General features: G+C 38.6%; 1 protein-coding gene across 1 annotated transcript in view; it reads left to right on the top strand.

Moving 5' to 3' along the window:
* Positions 1–12,177, top strand: part of MARCHF11 (membrane associated ring-CH-type finger 11) — a 114,495-nt gene that overhangs the window by 87,202 nt on the left and 15,116 nt on the right. Inside the window, exon 3 of the mRNA XM_003821969.7 lies at positions 1,340–1,532. Coding sequence (XP_003822017.3) covers positions 1,340–1,532 — 193 coding nt within the window. The remainder of the gene's footprint in view (positions 1–1,339; positions 1,533–12,177) is intronic.

Genomic DNA, 12,177 nt, shown 5'->3' with positions numbered 1-12,177 from the left:
AGTATTTCACCAAACAGTGTTGTTCGGTTCTGTTATTTAAAACAAAAATAAGGTAATTGACTTTAGAGAATGAAATATTTCAAATGTACATTGGTATTTAATCTTTAACAAATGTAGAATTTAATAGTATCATGAATATGCAAGGTCACATACATACTTAAAAATGTTACATGTAAATTATTTATTTATGGTATGTGTATGAGAGAGAGAGAGTGTGACAGAGAGACAGACAATGAGGGAGAGAGGATCAGTGTCATAAACTTGCCATTTGGGGATGCATAAGTTCAGATTGAAGGTAAGTAAAGAGTTTGACGAAATTTCAGATTGATCTGATGGACACTGACTGCTTAAGCTCATTTTTTTAAAGATTTAAAAAACTATTTAAGAATTCTTCTGAGAAGCCATACGTTGCCATAGCCAGAGCTCTTCCACACAGGATGAGTAAATTATGCAGGTTGTTTTGAGTTTCATGGTTTACTGGCAAACCTTAATAACAATTCTTGTTTCATTTCTGCTTCAATTATGCAAAAGTGAGAATATGATTAATTAATTCTCTCCAGTCAATAGCAGTGTTGAAGGATTTTTGATCATTTGTACTGTAAATTCTTTTGAATATTGATACTTAGGGCACCAAATTATTTGCCCCACTGAAGAGTACATGCTGAAAATGGTTGTGAGTTTCAAAGATACTTCATGTAGGTACAAATTCTAAATCTTGACAAAAATACTTCATGGCTTACCCATTAGATAATAAAAAGTCAGTAATATCTGAGTATATGGAATGTACCAATAACAGATAATGTACAATTTTATACTTCTCTTATGATTATTCTAGTGTGTTATCTTAAATGACTTTTTCAGTGATGTTCTTGTATAACTTATTTGCTTTTTACATTTTTTTCTACAAAAACAAGAGACAGTTCCCTCTTTTTGCAGTAGCCAAATGTATTAAGAGCAAACTAAATTACCAGATAGAGAAGTTCTCACCATGTATGGTCAGAGTGTATTTAATTTCATGCATGCATGAAAGATAATAATGTGATTTCCAGGTACTAAATATTCCTTAGCCATTCACACTCAGTACTATTATCTGGAATCAAACTAGATTAAACTTACAGAATGGTGAATTACTGAAAATAATGAAGTTAAGGCAAGTCATTAATCTTTATCTGCTTCTCTATTTTTTATAGCCTGGATGAAATGAAAAAATTCATTTGGGGTCTCATCAAATTTCAAAGGGTCTAACATTATGAAAAGAAACACAGGACTGAAAATGTTTTTTTTTTTCTTTTTTAATTATACACAGCTCCTTTCTTACATGCCTCTGTTTTTCTTTTAGTGGCAGAGCATTTCTATAACACTGGTTGAGAAAGTTCAGATGATTGCTGTAATCCTAGGATCCCTGTTCTTAATAGCCAGTGTGACTTGGCTCCTCTGGTCAGCCTTCAGCCCCTATGCAGTGTGGCAGAGGAAGGACATCCTTTTTCAGATCTGCTATGGAATGTATGGTTTTATGGATCTAGTGTGCATAGGTAAGACCATGACCTTCAACGTTAACACACTGTCAGTAATCCATTTCTTTCAGCGATTACGTTTTCACCATTCGGATCTAATAGAGAATGTTGTGGATTGACTTAGCTCAGTTCTCCAGTTAATGAATTAGCTGCGGGTCACATTTGGGCTGCTTTTCTAAGAAAGCATAGCATCTATATTCCCGTGTAGTTTGAAAAAAAATTAACAGGATAATGCCCATTTAAAGTGAGATATTGTGCAACTGAAAGAAAGGAGGAAGGGTTGAAGAAATTATTTGGAGTGAGTGATATAAGGATAGTCATTTATTTCTAAGGAATGAGAGCAAACCAGTTTCCCTTTACAAAGCTGGGGAAGTCCTGGCTGATGCAAATGGCGGTACTGTATTGTGCGTTTGGGGAGAGGACAGACATCTCGATGTCTTACATCATGATGACTGTGCAGATTCTCTGAGGGCAGAAAGGGACCCCTTGGAAGGTTAGGGACTTGGGAACAGTTTTCCTTGCTGGCCTGTGTCTCTTTGTTTTACTTAATAAACTCAGTGACTTAGAAGAGAAAAAGTATCGAACATTTTAGCTAAAATAAACCCTACAGAAAGGTTACTTCGGTGTTTCCTTTGACCCATCTGTTGTTCCCTAGTACTGTGAGAAAACGGAAGCCAGTCATGCAGCATTTATGTGGCGTGTGTGAGGTGCACAGGCATCGCGATGGTGACCAGTCGGCGAGGGGTAGAGCGGTGTGGGTGGCTGTGGGGAGGTACCACGGCATTGGGAGCATTTTCCTGCTCTGATGTGGCAGAAATGCACAGGCTCCACCCAGATCTACTGAATTAGGAACATCAGGGGTGGGGCCCAGCCATCTGGGTTTTACAGCACCTCTGAGGTTCTGATGCATGCTGAAGCTTGAGGACTACCAGCTTCAGCGGATGGATGCTAAGCTTGGAATCAAGAGACTTGGTTTCTAATCCGGGCCTCTGCCAGGGCAGGTCACCTTCATCCCTCCATACTTCTGTTTTCTCACCTATAAAAATGCAAAGGCTAATTCCAACCATGCAAGTCTAAATAAAGGAAATAATGATTATAAAACAATTATGTTATTAATTAGAAGTTGTAGATTAAGTATATTTGATTAAGTTGGAAACATTGAATAACTTTGAGATCACGTCAACTTAATGCCTCTACTTACTAGAGCTTTAATTTGAATAGCAATTTTAATATATTCAGTCATTTTTTCTAAAAGAATTCTATAAATGTTTAAAATATTGTCAGCATGATTTTTTTTTTTTTTACTTTTTTCTTTCCTCCTTTCTCACTAGTACAAGTCTAATAGGAAAGAAAATGATCAAATTTCAGGTCAGAAAGAAAAAAATAAAAGAATGAAATGTTTTGAATAATATATAAACTGAAGAGATGTTGCCTGAATAATTGAGCTAATCATGTATATGAACAGTTTGCATGAAATGTGATAATGCATATGAAAGCATTTGGAAGTTCTAAATCTTTATTCAAATATAATCTCTAGGGCATTGCTCTAATAAAGAAGAATCACAAAATTGATCCACAAATTGAATCCCTTAACACATTCAAAGACAGTGTTTATTCTGTCTTTCAGCATGAATGATATAAAATGAGGTGTTCCATTGATATTAAAAGGGGAGATGCAAAATAAAAGAGCCAGTTAGCTCCCAATCCAACCTGGAAAGGAAAAAAGTCCAGTTGACTTTCTTGCCCTCAGTATAAACACTCAAAAAGACCATGCATTTCCTGGTCAGGAAATGATTTTTTTTTTTAATTTCAGAACTTGCATTTAGTGCTGAGTTATTATGTCTTAAATTTTGATGACTAATATTAATATTTTGATCAAGATTATTACAGTTCTGGTTTCAAGAGCAGAGACATATGAACAAATAATCTTTTAGTAATATATGACAATTTCAAGCTTCTCTTTTGAAATTTGAGCATTTGCCCATTTTATAAAGTCAAATTTCTTAGAAACAAAAACAGTTGCCATTTTTCTGGACATACTTGGGAGAATGAGTATTTTATCTGAGTCTTAAATATTGACGGCACTTTTCATTGTGTTTTGGCTCATCAAATCCTAATTTTATCATTCCATGATCTATTTGTATATTTTGAAAAAAATTAAAGAATTCTGATTGAACATTGTTTATTTTACTTGGCAGTTTCACTAATTAGTCTGTTCTGGCTTGGAGAATATCTTAATTTTTTTCCCCAGTAAATTAAGAAACTATTATAGTAAAGAAAGCAAAATACTCCTAGTCTACCAATAGCCAATTGGATTGCAGCCAGGAAGATCTCCTGCTAATATTTCAAATTAATTCAAATGTCTGCAAATTAAATGCAGACAGTAACAAAGATTATATTGATTGTTCCTTAAATACTCCTGACTGGAAGATTTAGAGGCAGAGTTAGTGTGAAAAGCAGGTTTACAACTTTGCGTCCCATTTCCTCAGCTCAGTTTGATAAATATTTCCTAGGAACTTTCTATGTGTTGAACAGTGCTAGGTTCTGTGAATAAAAATAAGAGTCACCCACTTTCCTTCCCCAAGGAGCTCATGAGGAGGACAGGCAGGTAAGTAAGTGATTAGAATACAGTGGGATGTGCACAGTTGTGGACGTATGCACAGGAAGGGGTAGTTGAACACCAGGAGGGATGAACTCTGCGGTGCTGTGTGTAGGGAGGGGAAGGTTTCAGGCCGATTTCATGGGGAAGCAATAGCCAAGCAGATGAACAGATACTTGGCAAATAGAGAGCTGGCCTCCTACTTGCCATGGGAAGATGTGAGATTGGCTCCCCATTCAAAGGATTTTAATGTAATTGGAGACATCCCTCTTTCCCGTCCGTCCAAGCTTTCCAAACTTGATTCTACCTAAGTAGAAGAAACAGGTTGGCAGCTTCATAAATATTATTTGAAAAAATAATTCTGAAAATCTGTAGAAGATTATTCCAGAATCCAAAAATGTTATCATCCAGCCAGTCTATGTAATGCTTGGGAGAGTTGGATTGCTAAATAGAAGTTAAGATTTGGAGAACATTTGTTTACTTGGGGAAATTTATTTACTTATTCCTAGGCACAGTGAATTTGTTTGTTGCTTTCATTCATAATTAATACAGTTTCTTCTTTCCCAATATTTAGTTTTTTTTTCTTGCTATTAACGTTTTGAGTTCACTCAAGGGTCTAGCCGCTCTCATAGCTGAAACATCTAGATCAGGGCTGTTCAAAATAACTTTCTGCAAGGATGAAAATATTCTGTATCTGTGGCATCCAATTCTATTGACAGTAGCTAAATTTGGCTATTGAGTACTTGAAATATGGCTAGTGAGATTGAGAAGTTAATTTTCAATTTAATTTAAATAGCCACAAGTGGCTAGTGACTATTATATTAGACACAGATTCTACATAGTGGAATGGTAAGTGTATAAGAGCTTGAATAACAGGTTTCCCTTTGTCTCTATAAATGGGTTGCATTTCCTAAGTGATAAAGGAATTCTTTTCCAAGAGAGGTGAATAAAATGAAAATGAGTTTGAGAATTAAGAGGAGGGTGTTAAAGTATGTGTGATTGCCAAGAGTTAGACAGTGATAAAGGAGAGACATGTTTGACAAATGACTCTTTTTGTTACTGGACTTTTTAAGAATACTTCCATGGATCAAATGTGAATTTAATTTTCAATCTGTACTTATTACAAAGTTCACATCTGTTTTAAGGAAATTAGAATGTAAAGAGATTGTATCTGGGGAGTGCTTCTACATGTTTAAATAGATGGCATGATTGTAAATCAGGAAAACTAATAGAAAGGATTTAAGTCACTTTAGGATTTAAGCTAGTGGCAGTAATTTAGGGAGAAGTAACAGCCGAGGAAGCTCATGTTGGCTTCCCACTAAAAAAGATTTGCACAGTGGACAAAGGAAGATGAGCAAACTCAGAAATGAAGCACACCTGCCCGGCAGAAGGCCTTGGGCAGAGGATTTGCTTCTTCACTCCACCCTGGACACTTTGAGAAAAAATAGAAGACCATCATTTCCATTGACCCTTTGATTCAAGGGAAGCTAGTGCCACAAGAAGAATATGTTTATTAATGACTAAAAGTTTGAGGGACCAGAAGAGGGCCATGTGATGACAGGATTTATTTGATTAACTTGCATCTAAAAAGTGAAGGCTGTCACCAAGTCATTTTAGCGTCTGATAGAACCAGATGAGGTGAGTTCAAGTTCTGGTTAATAGAAGCAGCAAACCAAAACTCTGTTATCGTCAGTGGTATTTGCAAAATAGAGATAGTAGTGCTTGTACCAGCTCTAATCAACACTGCAAGTTAATGGCAAATCCAAGTCTGGAAATGTTTTGATCTTCCCTCAAGTACTATAGGAAGATACTGATTATGTTTATAACACTTAAAAACACGGATTGCTTTGGTCTCTTAAAATTTTTCCTAATTGTCCACATAATATACAAACACATGTGAAATTTGTGTTTATAATTGTGAAATCTATAAAGCATAAAAAAGACCACTTAACTCACACCCCCAATTCTGCTATGCTACTCCCTTTGCAGAAATGTCCCCTTTCTGCATTTTGATGTTTATCATCCAGATTTTTTCATTAGGTTTACGTGGGTTTAGGTACATGGATACTTCCGCATTTTATTTATAAGTGAGATCATACTGTACATGGTGTTGAGAAAATAGTCTTTTTCACTCAACGATATAATCTAGAGATCTTTCCCTGTTATGACAGATGTACAACAATGTATTTACACTTTTTTCTACTGATGAATTTGTATGTTGTTACCAATTTTTGCCTTTAGGGACCATGCTGTAAAGGACATCGTTTTACATGAATATTTCTTTTAGCACAATTCTGAGAAGTGGAAAGTCTGCGTTGAGTAATAAGATTTTTTTTTTTTTTTGAGACGGAGTCTTGCTCTTTCGCCCAGGCCAGAGTGCAGTGGCACGATCTCGGCTCACTGCAAGCTCCACCTCCCGGGTTCACGCCATTATCCTGCCTCAGCCTCCTGAGTAGCTGGGACTACAGGCGCCCACCTAATTTTTTGTATTTTTAGTAGAGACGGGGTTTCACCGTGTTAGCCAGGATGATCTCGATCTCCTGACCTTGTGATCCACCCACCTTGGCCTCCCAAAGTGCTGGCATTACAGGCGTGAGCCGCTGCGCCCGGCGGAGTAATAAGCTTATGTAAATTTTGATAAGTCCTTTTACATTGCCACCTAAAAAGGCTTTATCAGTTTATCCCCCCCCCACCACACCCACCAATACATATGAGGTCCTTTTTCCTCATACCATGCCAACTATGGATATCATCACTTGTTTGACATTTGAATCAGTGGATTTAACTACACTTAACCATTCGAGTAGTTTTCTTAAAATTAATTCCATAGCTATTTAAGTTTGTGGGACAATTTTATCTAAAAAATAAAAATAAAAATGGCTCACATAGGTCATGCCAATGTGCAGCACATCCTGCCTGATGTTTTTTGGGATCGCAGGGATGCGACATGCAGGGACATAGACGAGCTCTAATCTGTAAACACTAAGAACTGATCAAGATCAGAGACCTTTGCCTCTCAAAATCCCTGCCTTCTTCAGCACACTTTAGGAGTTTTTGGATCACTTAAAAAAAAAAAATCTATTATACTTTTAACACTAAGGGGATTTTATTTCTCAGTTTGTCTCTTTTTAGTGTAGAAAGTGCTTCCTGAAATTGCTTCAAGAAAAATAGCTCTCTCTGTGGCTAAAGTATTGATCCTGTTATGGCCTGTTCTTCATATTATTTTATTTCTCAAAGCACAAGCATGGACAATGGAAGAGATATAGGTGCACACACACACACACACACACACTCACTCTGATCCCTGATTGATCCCTGATGTATACCCACGAGGAACCAAAAATATCTCTCTTGAGGCTCTTTTGAAATAATGAATTAAAGTATAATGTAATTGTTTATGTTGTCTTTCTTTTGAAAGCTACAGAGATTAGGGAATTTTAAAAAATAACCTGAGATATGCCAGAATGAGGATCAGATCAAAATATCTTCTTATTGTACCAGTTATATTTAATACTAAAAAAAAAATTGCTCCTTCTACAGAAAGTTCATGCTCTCCAACAAACTTTTATTTTCCTGTACTTTGAAATGAAACAATTTTTCTTTAAATCCATGTAAATTCTTTTTTTTGTTGTTTTTTTGACACAGAGTCTTGCTCTGTCACCCAGGCTGGATTGCAGTGGCGTGGTCTTGGCCCACTGCAACCTCCATCTCCTGGGTTCAGGTGATTCTCCTTCCTCAGCCTCCTGAGTAGCTGGGATTACAGGCACATACCACCACACCTGGCTAATTTTTGTATTTTTAGTAGGGACGGGGTTTCACCATGTTGGCCAGGGTGGCCTTCAACTCCTGACCTCAAGTGACCCGCCTGCCTCGGCCTCCCAAAGTGCTGGGATTACAGGCATGAGCCATCGCACCTGGCCTATGTAAATTCTTACAGTTATTATTATAGCCTTTTAAAAAATCTGTTTGTCCTATTTGATAATATATCTAGCTAGAGCTACTTTGGCACGCACAAGAAAACTACTTTGAATTACCAGTTGGTAATACATTCACATTTCATTATAGAATTTCAGCATAATAAATACCATGTATTATTATGGTTTTGGATGGATTATATTGGACATATATTTACATTTTTTAAAGTGAGGGTAATATTTTTCTCCTGCTTAACTTTGCTACTTTTTTTTTCCAGATGGAGTAGCTAAAAGTTTCAAGTAATCTAACATTTTATTGACACGACACTTAAAATATACATTTACTAACCCTGTGTTGTATGAATAAAGGTGAAGAATTTTGAAAATGAAATTCAGGATAATCAAACTCTGTGATCACAAATAAGTTTCCCACATAGAAGATGACTACTTGTCTATTTAAAACCAGTGTTGCTTCCCCCTAAAATGATGCCTTTAGATCATCGTCGTCCTTCTTGTAGTTTGCTTTCTATGAATATAAACCAGCTAGAATAAGGAAAGCATAATTAAGTAAATAAATATACTGCTAAAGAAAAAAATTCTAATCCATTTCAAACAAAATACACATGACTTATAGACTATCTCCTTTAAAAAATTTTTCGTGCCCTCCGGTATCTCTCAGCATGATTCAGGAGTTGACAATGATTTCTTAAACTATTTTAGGTTAAAAACTTACCTAGTGTAAGGAAAGAGAAAGAAATTAGCATTAGAAGTTGAAATATGCCATAATTTACAGCAGAAAAAAATGAGTTTGCCCAAGACCGCAGGAGAGCCTTAAGTTCATTGCCACACAGGTTCATCAACCATAGACGAGCGTGCTTGAAAGTGTAATTGTTGGTAAGGCCTTTGGATCGTTGTCGATAGGTAGCGATTTCTTAAGCTGTAAAATATTTATGAATAAATATGAAATTTATCAGGTAGTTTCAAGTGAAGAATGTAAAACTACCAAGAGAACAATCAAAATGTCCACTGAAGACTTTAGGGCTTATGTGGTTTGGGGATGTCTGAGTAGACTGAGCTCTTTCCTGGTCTCCCTGTGGAGAGCCAAGACCACCAGAATCCAGTGTGCTCTGATTCGGGGCCACTTGCACAGTGAAGATACTTTCTCTACGGGAAGTGGAGACCACAGCTGCCAACCACCAACAGCCCCGTGCATCTCAGAGCTGTACAAGCAGAGCAGCTGCACACCATTCAAAAGTGTCATCAATTTTCATCAAAAGACTTTCATCACAAGACTTTTGGAGCCCAAATCCAACCATTCGATTACCACTCAATCACCGCCACCATTACCAAGCCTGGAATCTGAGCTCCTGGGGTCACTGAGGATAGCCGAGCTTTGGAAGTTGACAGGTCAGCATTCACCCATGGAGTGGGGGTGCAGAAGGCTGCTTACCTGCCGAGGCTGACACCTTGGGTTACATGGCAGGCGAGTTATAGGAGGTGGTTTTGCTGTGTCTATCTCATTTTGAGTTTCATGGGAAGTATTAACGTGGATGTGTCTGCATAAATCATAGGGCACGTGAAGAATGAAGCTCACTTTAAACACTATTTAGCTTAATAACCAGGAGAGTTGATTAGCCTAGTATTTCCTTTTGGAGACTTCATATCACTGCAATTTTCCCTCCAGACAGAAGTATATCACCCGCCTCTGCTGCAGGAAATGCTTCCATTTCCTGATTTATAATTTGATCTGGGAACTACATTTTCCTGAGCACCACAGTTTGACTACTAAGGCGACCTTTGCACAACTGCTTCTGCAGGAAGGACAGGAACATTCTTCTCCTCTTGCCCAAACCCCTGTGAGTTTCCCTTCAAATTTCATCCCAAGTGGAGGAGCCCTGGGCTGTGAGGTTGGCCGTGCCTGGTGTCTGTTACTCGCACAGACATGACTGTTGCAGGTTGGCATGTTCTGGTAGCTCATTAGGAATCATTTCTTAAATTGAGTAGAATTCCTTTACAAGCACAGATCATTATTTCCTGGCTTCAGACTATCTTAGCATGCTTCGCGCCCCAGGAAATGCCTCAGCTTCATTTAGAGAGAGTCTGATTCAACGTGATGAGCCTGAAACACAAGCAGCAGCTTATCCTCCAACAGGAGTCCCTGCCTCGGATCCTTCATGCTTTGAGCACATACTGGGAAAGCCCCTGGAAAGCGGAGGCAGAGCAGCCCTTTGTGATGTGAAATTGTCAGAGGAGAAACAACGCTTTATCCTTTATATGCTTTGAGAAGTAGGCCATTATTTTTTGTCTTCTCTGGAGGTACAAATTATGGGCTTTTCTATGCCTTAATCATACTGATGTTCACCGATGTCTCTAAAGATTATTATCATAGTTGGTTATGAGTGATACCATTGCCTTTAAAATCCTGGGAAATAGCATAGAAGGGAACTTGTTTTTGCTGCTTGCCCCTTAGTGCTGCGCATGGAATGGCCTCTCAAGGCTAGTTAACCCTTTAAGGCCCCCTCAAGGGGGGAAAACACCCCAACCTAACACTTTGCTCTTATTTGACTCTGTAAAATTCAAGTTCTTATGGATAAACATTAATATAATTAGCAGAACAGCAGACCAAATATGTTATTGTTGAGTTTCGTCTCCTCCATAGGAGATAGTGTGACACTGTCAGTTGTTTCTTTCACTGGGGGCAGTCTAGACAAAGCAGCATTAGTAATCTGTCGAGCCAATATTCATTGCGTATTTACCGTGGTGCTGAGCCTGGAGTGCGGGATAGTGGTATAAATAGAACAAGGCTTGGCAAATTGCAGCCCGAGGGCCAAATCCAGTCCACCGCCTGCGTTTGTACAGCCCGGGATCTAAGAATGGCTTTTACATTTTTAAATGGTTGAATACATTTTAAAAATATTATTTCATGACATGTGGAAATTGTAGCAAATTTAAACTTTGGTGCCTTTGGATAAAGTTGTACCGGGATGCAGCCATATCCATGTATTTATGTGCTGTTGATGAGAAGTTGTGACAGTGAATGAAAGGTTAGCACAGCTTGAAAGATTTACTATCTGGCCCTTTACAGAAAAGGTTTGTGGAGCCCTGGAATATAACAATTCCCTACTTTCCACCTGAGGAAGAGGAGACAGCCAGGGAAATAAGCAATTATAGCCTGAAAGTGCCAGGAGAGAAATGTATGTGAGAGCTAACGGGGCAGGTTAATTACACTTAGGACCAGCAGTCTATGGGGGAGAAGAATTTTAAGGAAGAACAGGAATTAGGATGGGGCCCCGAGAGAGGCAAAAGCCTAGACCTAGTAACGTATGAAGTCCTGTCATTTTTAAAGACATCGTATGAAATCTGGTATGGCAAGAACAAAAGATGTTTGTTGAGGCATAGCAGTAAGGAAAAGGAGCCTGTGGGTGGAGCTCGGGAGGGAGACCAAACTGAATGCTCAGGAAGCCCCAGAAGGATCCCTGAATGTGGCTGATCAAGATTAATATTAAAAAGAGGTGTTTGGTAGCGTGGAAACATAAAGGAGAGTAGGGATGAAAAAGTGAGAAATATTATAATAACCCAGGCAATTGATTAGGCCTGCATTAAGACTGCTGGGAAGCTGCTAGAATTAAAAGAGATTAATCACAAGATATGGTGATCAGCTGGATGGAGGCAGGATGGAAGAGGTGGGGGCGCTAAGAGCAAGAGACCCTCAAGTGTCATTCACAGAGGCTGATTGGGAGATGGGCCATCAGTTGCTAAAACACTGGCTATCAGAAGAGAGCTAAGGGAGAGAAAGGTCATAGGCTCATTCTGAGTGTTTTCTTTTTGCAGAGTTTCTGGGGAATCCAAGTGGATGTGGCCAGTGTGCACCCAGATTTAAGGGTCTGGAACTCAGGCTAGAGGTTGGAACTGGAGATTTGTATCTGGCAGTTGAAACCAGTGTCTGCAGAGAAATGCTTTGGTGAGAGGAGCAGCAGTTTGGGGAACACGGTGGAGAAACAGGAAGGGGAGGGAGAGGATCGTGGCTGGAAAAGGAGTGGGGTCAGGCACATGAGGAGGAGGGAACTTCTAGGAGGAGGAGCAAGTGGCCAACAGTGCCAGATGTTCTGTCAAGGGTTAGGTGAAGTCAAGCCAACAATCACTCACTGGA

Source organism: Pan paniscus, chromosome 4 (assembly GCF_029289425.2).
Source record: "Pan paniscus chromosome 4, NHGRI_mPanPan1-v2.0_pri, whole genome shotgun sequence".
Lineage (NCBI taxonomy): Eukaryota > Metazoa > Chordata > Mammalia > Primates > Hominidae > Pan > Pan paniscus.
This window is presented reverse-complemented; position numbering and strand designations above follow the sequence as displayed.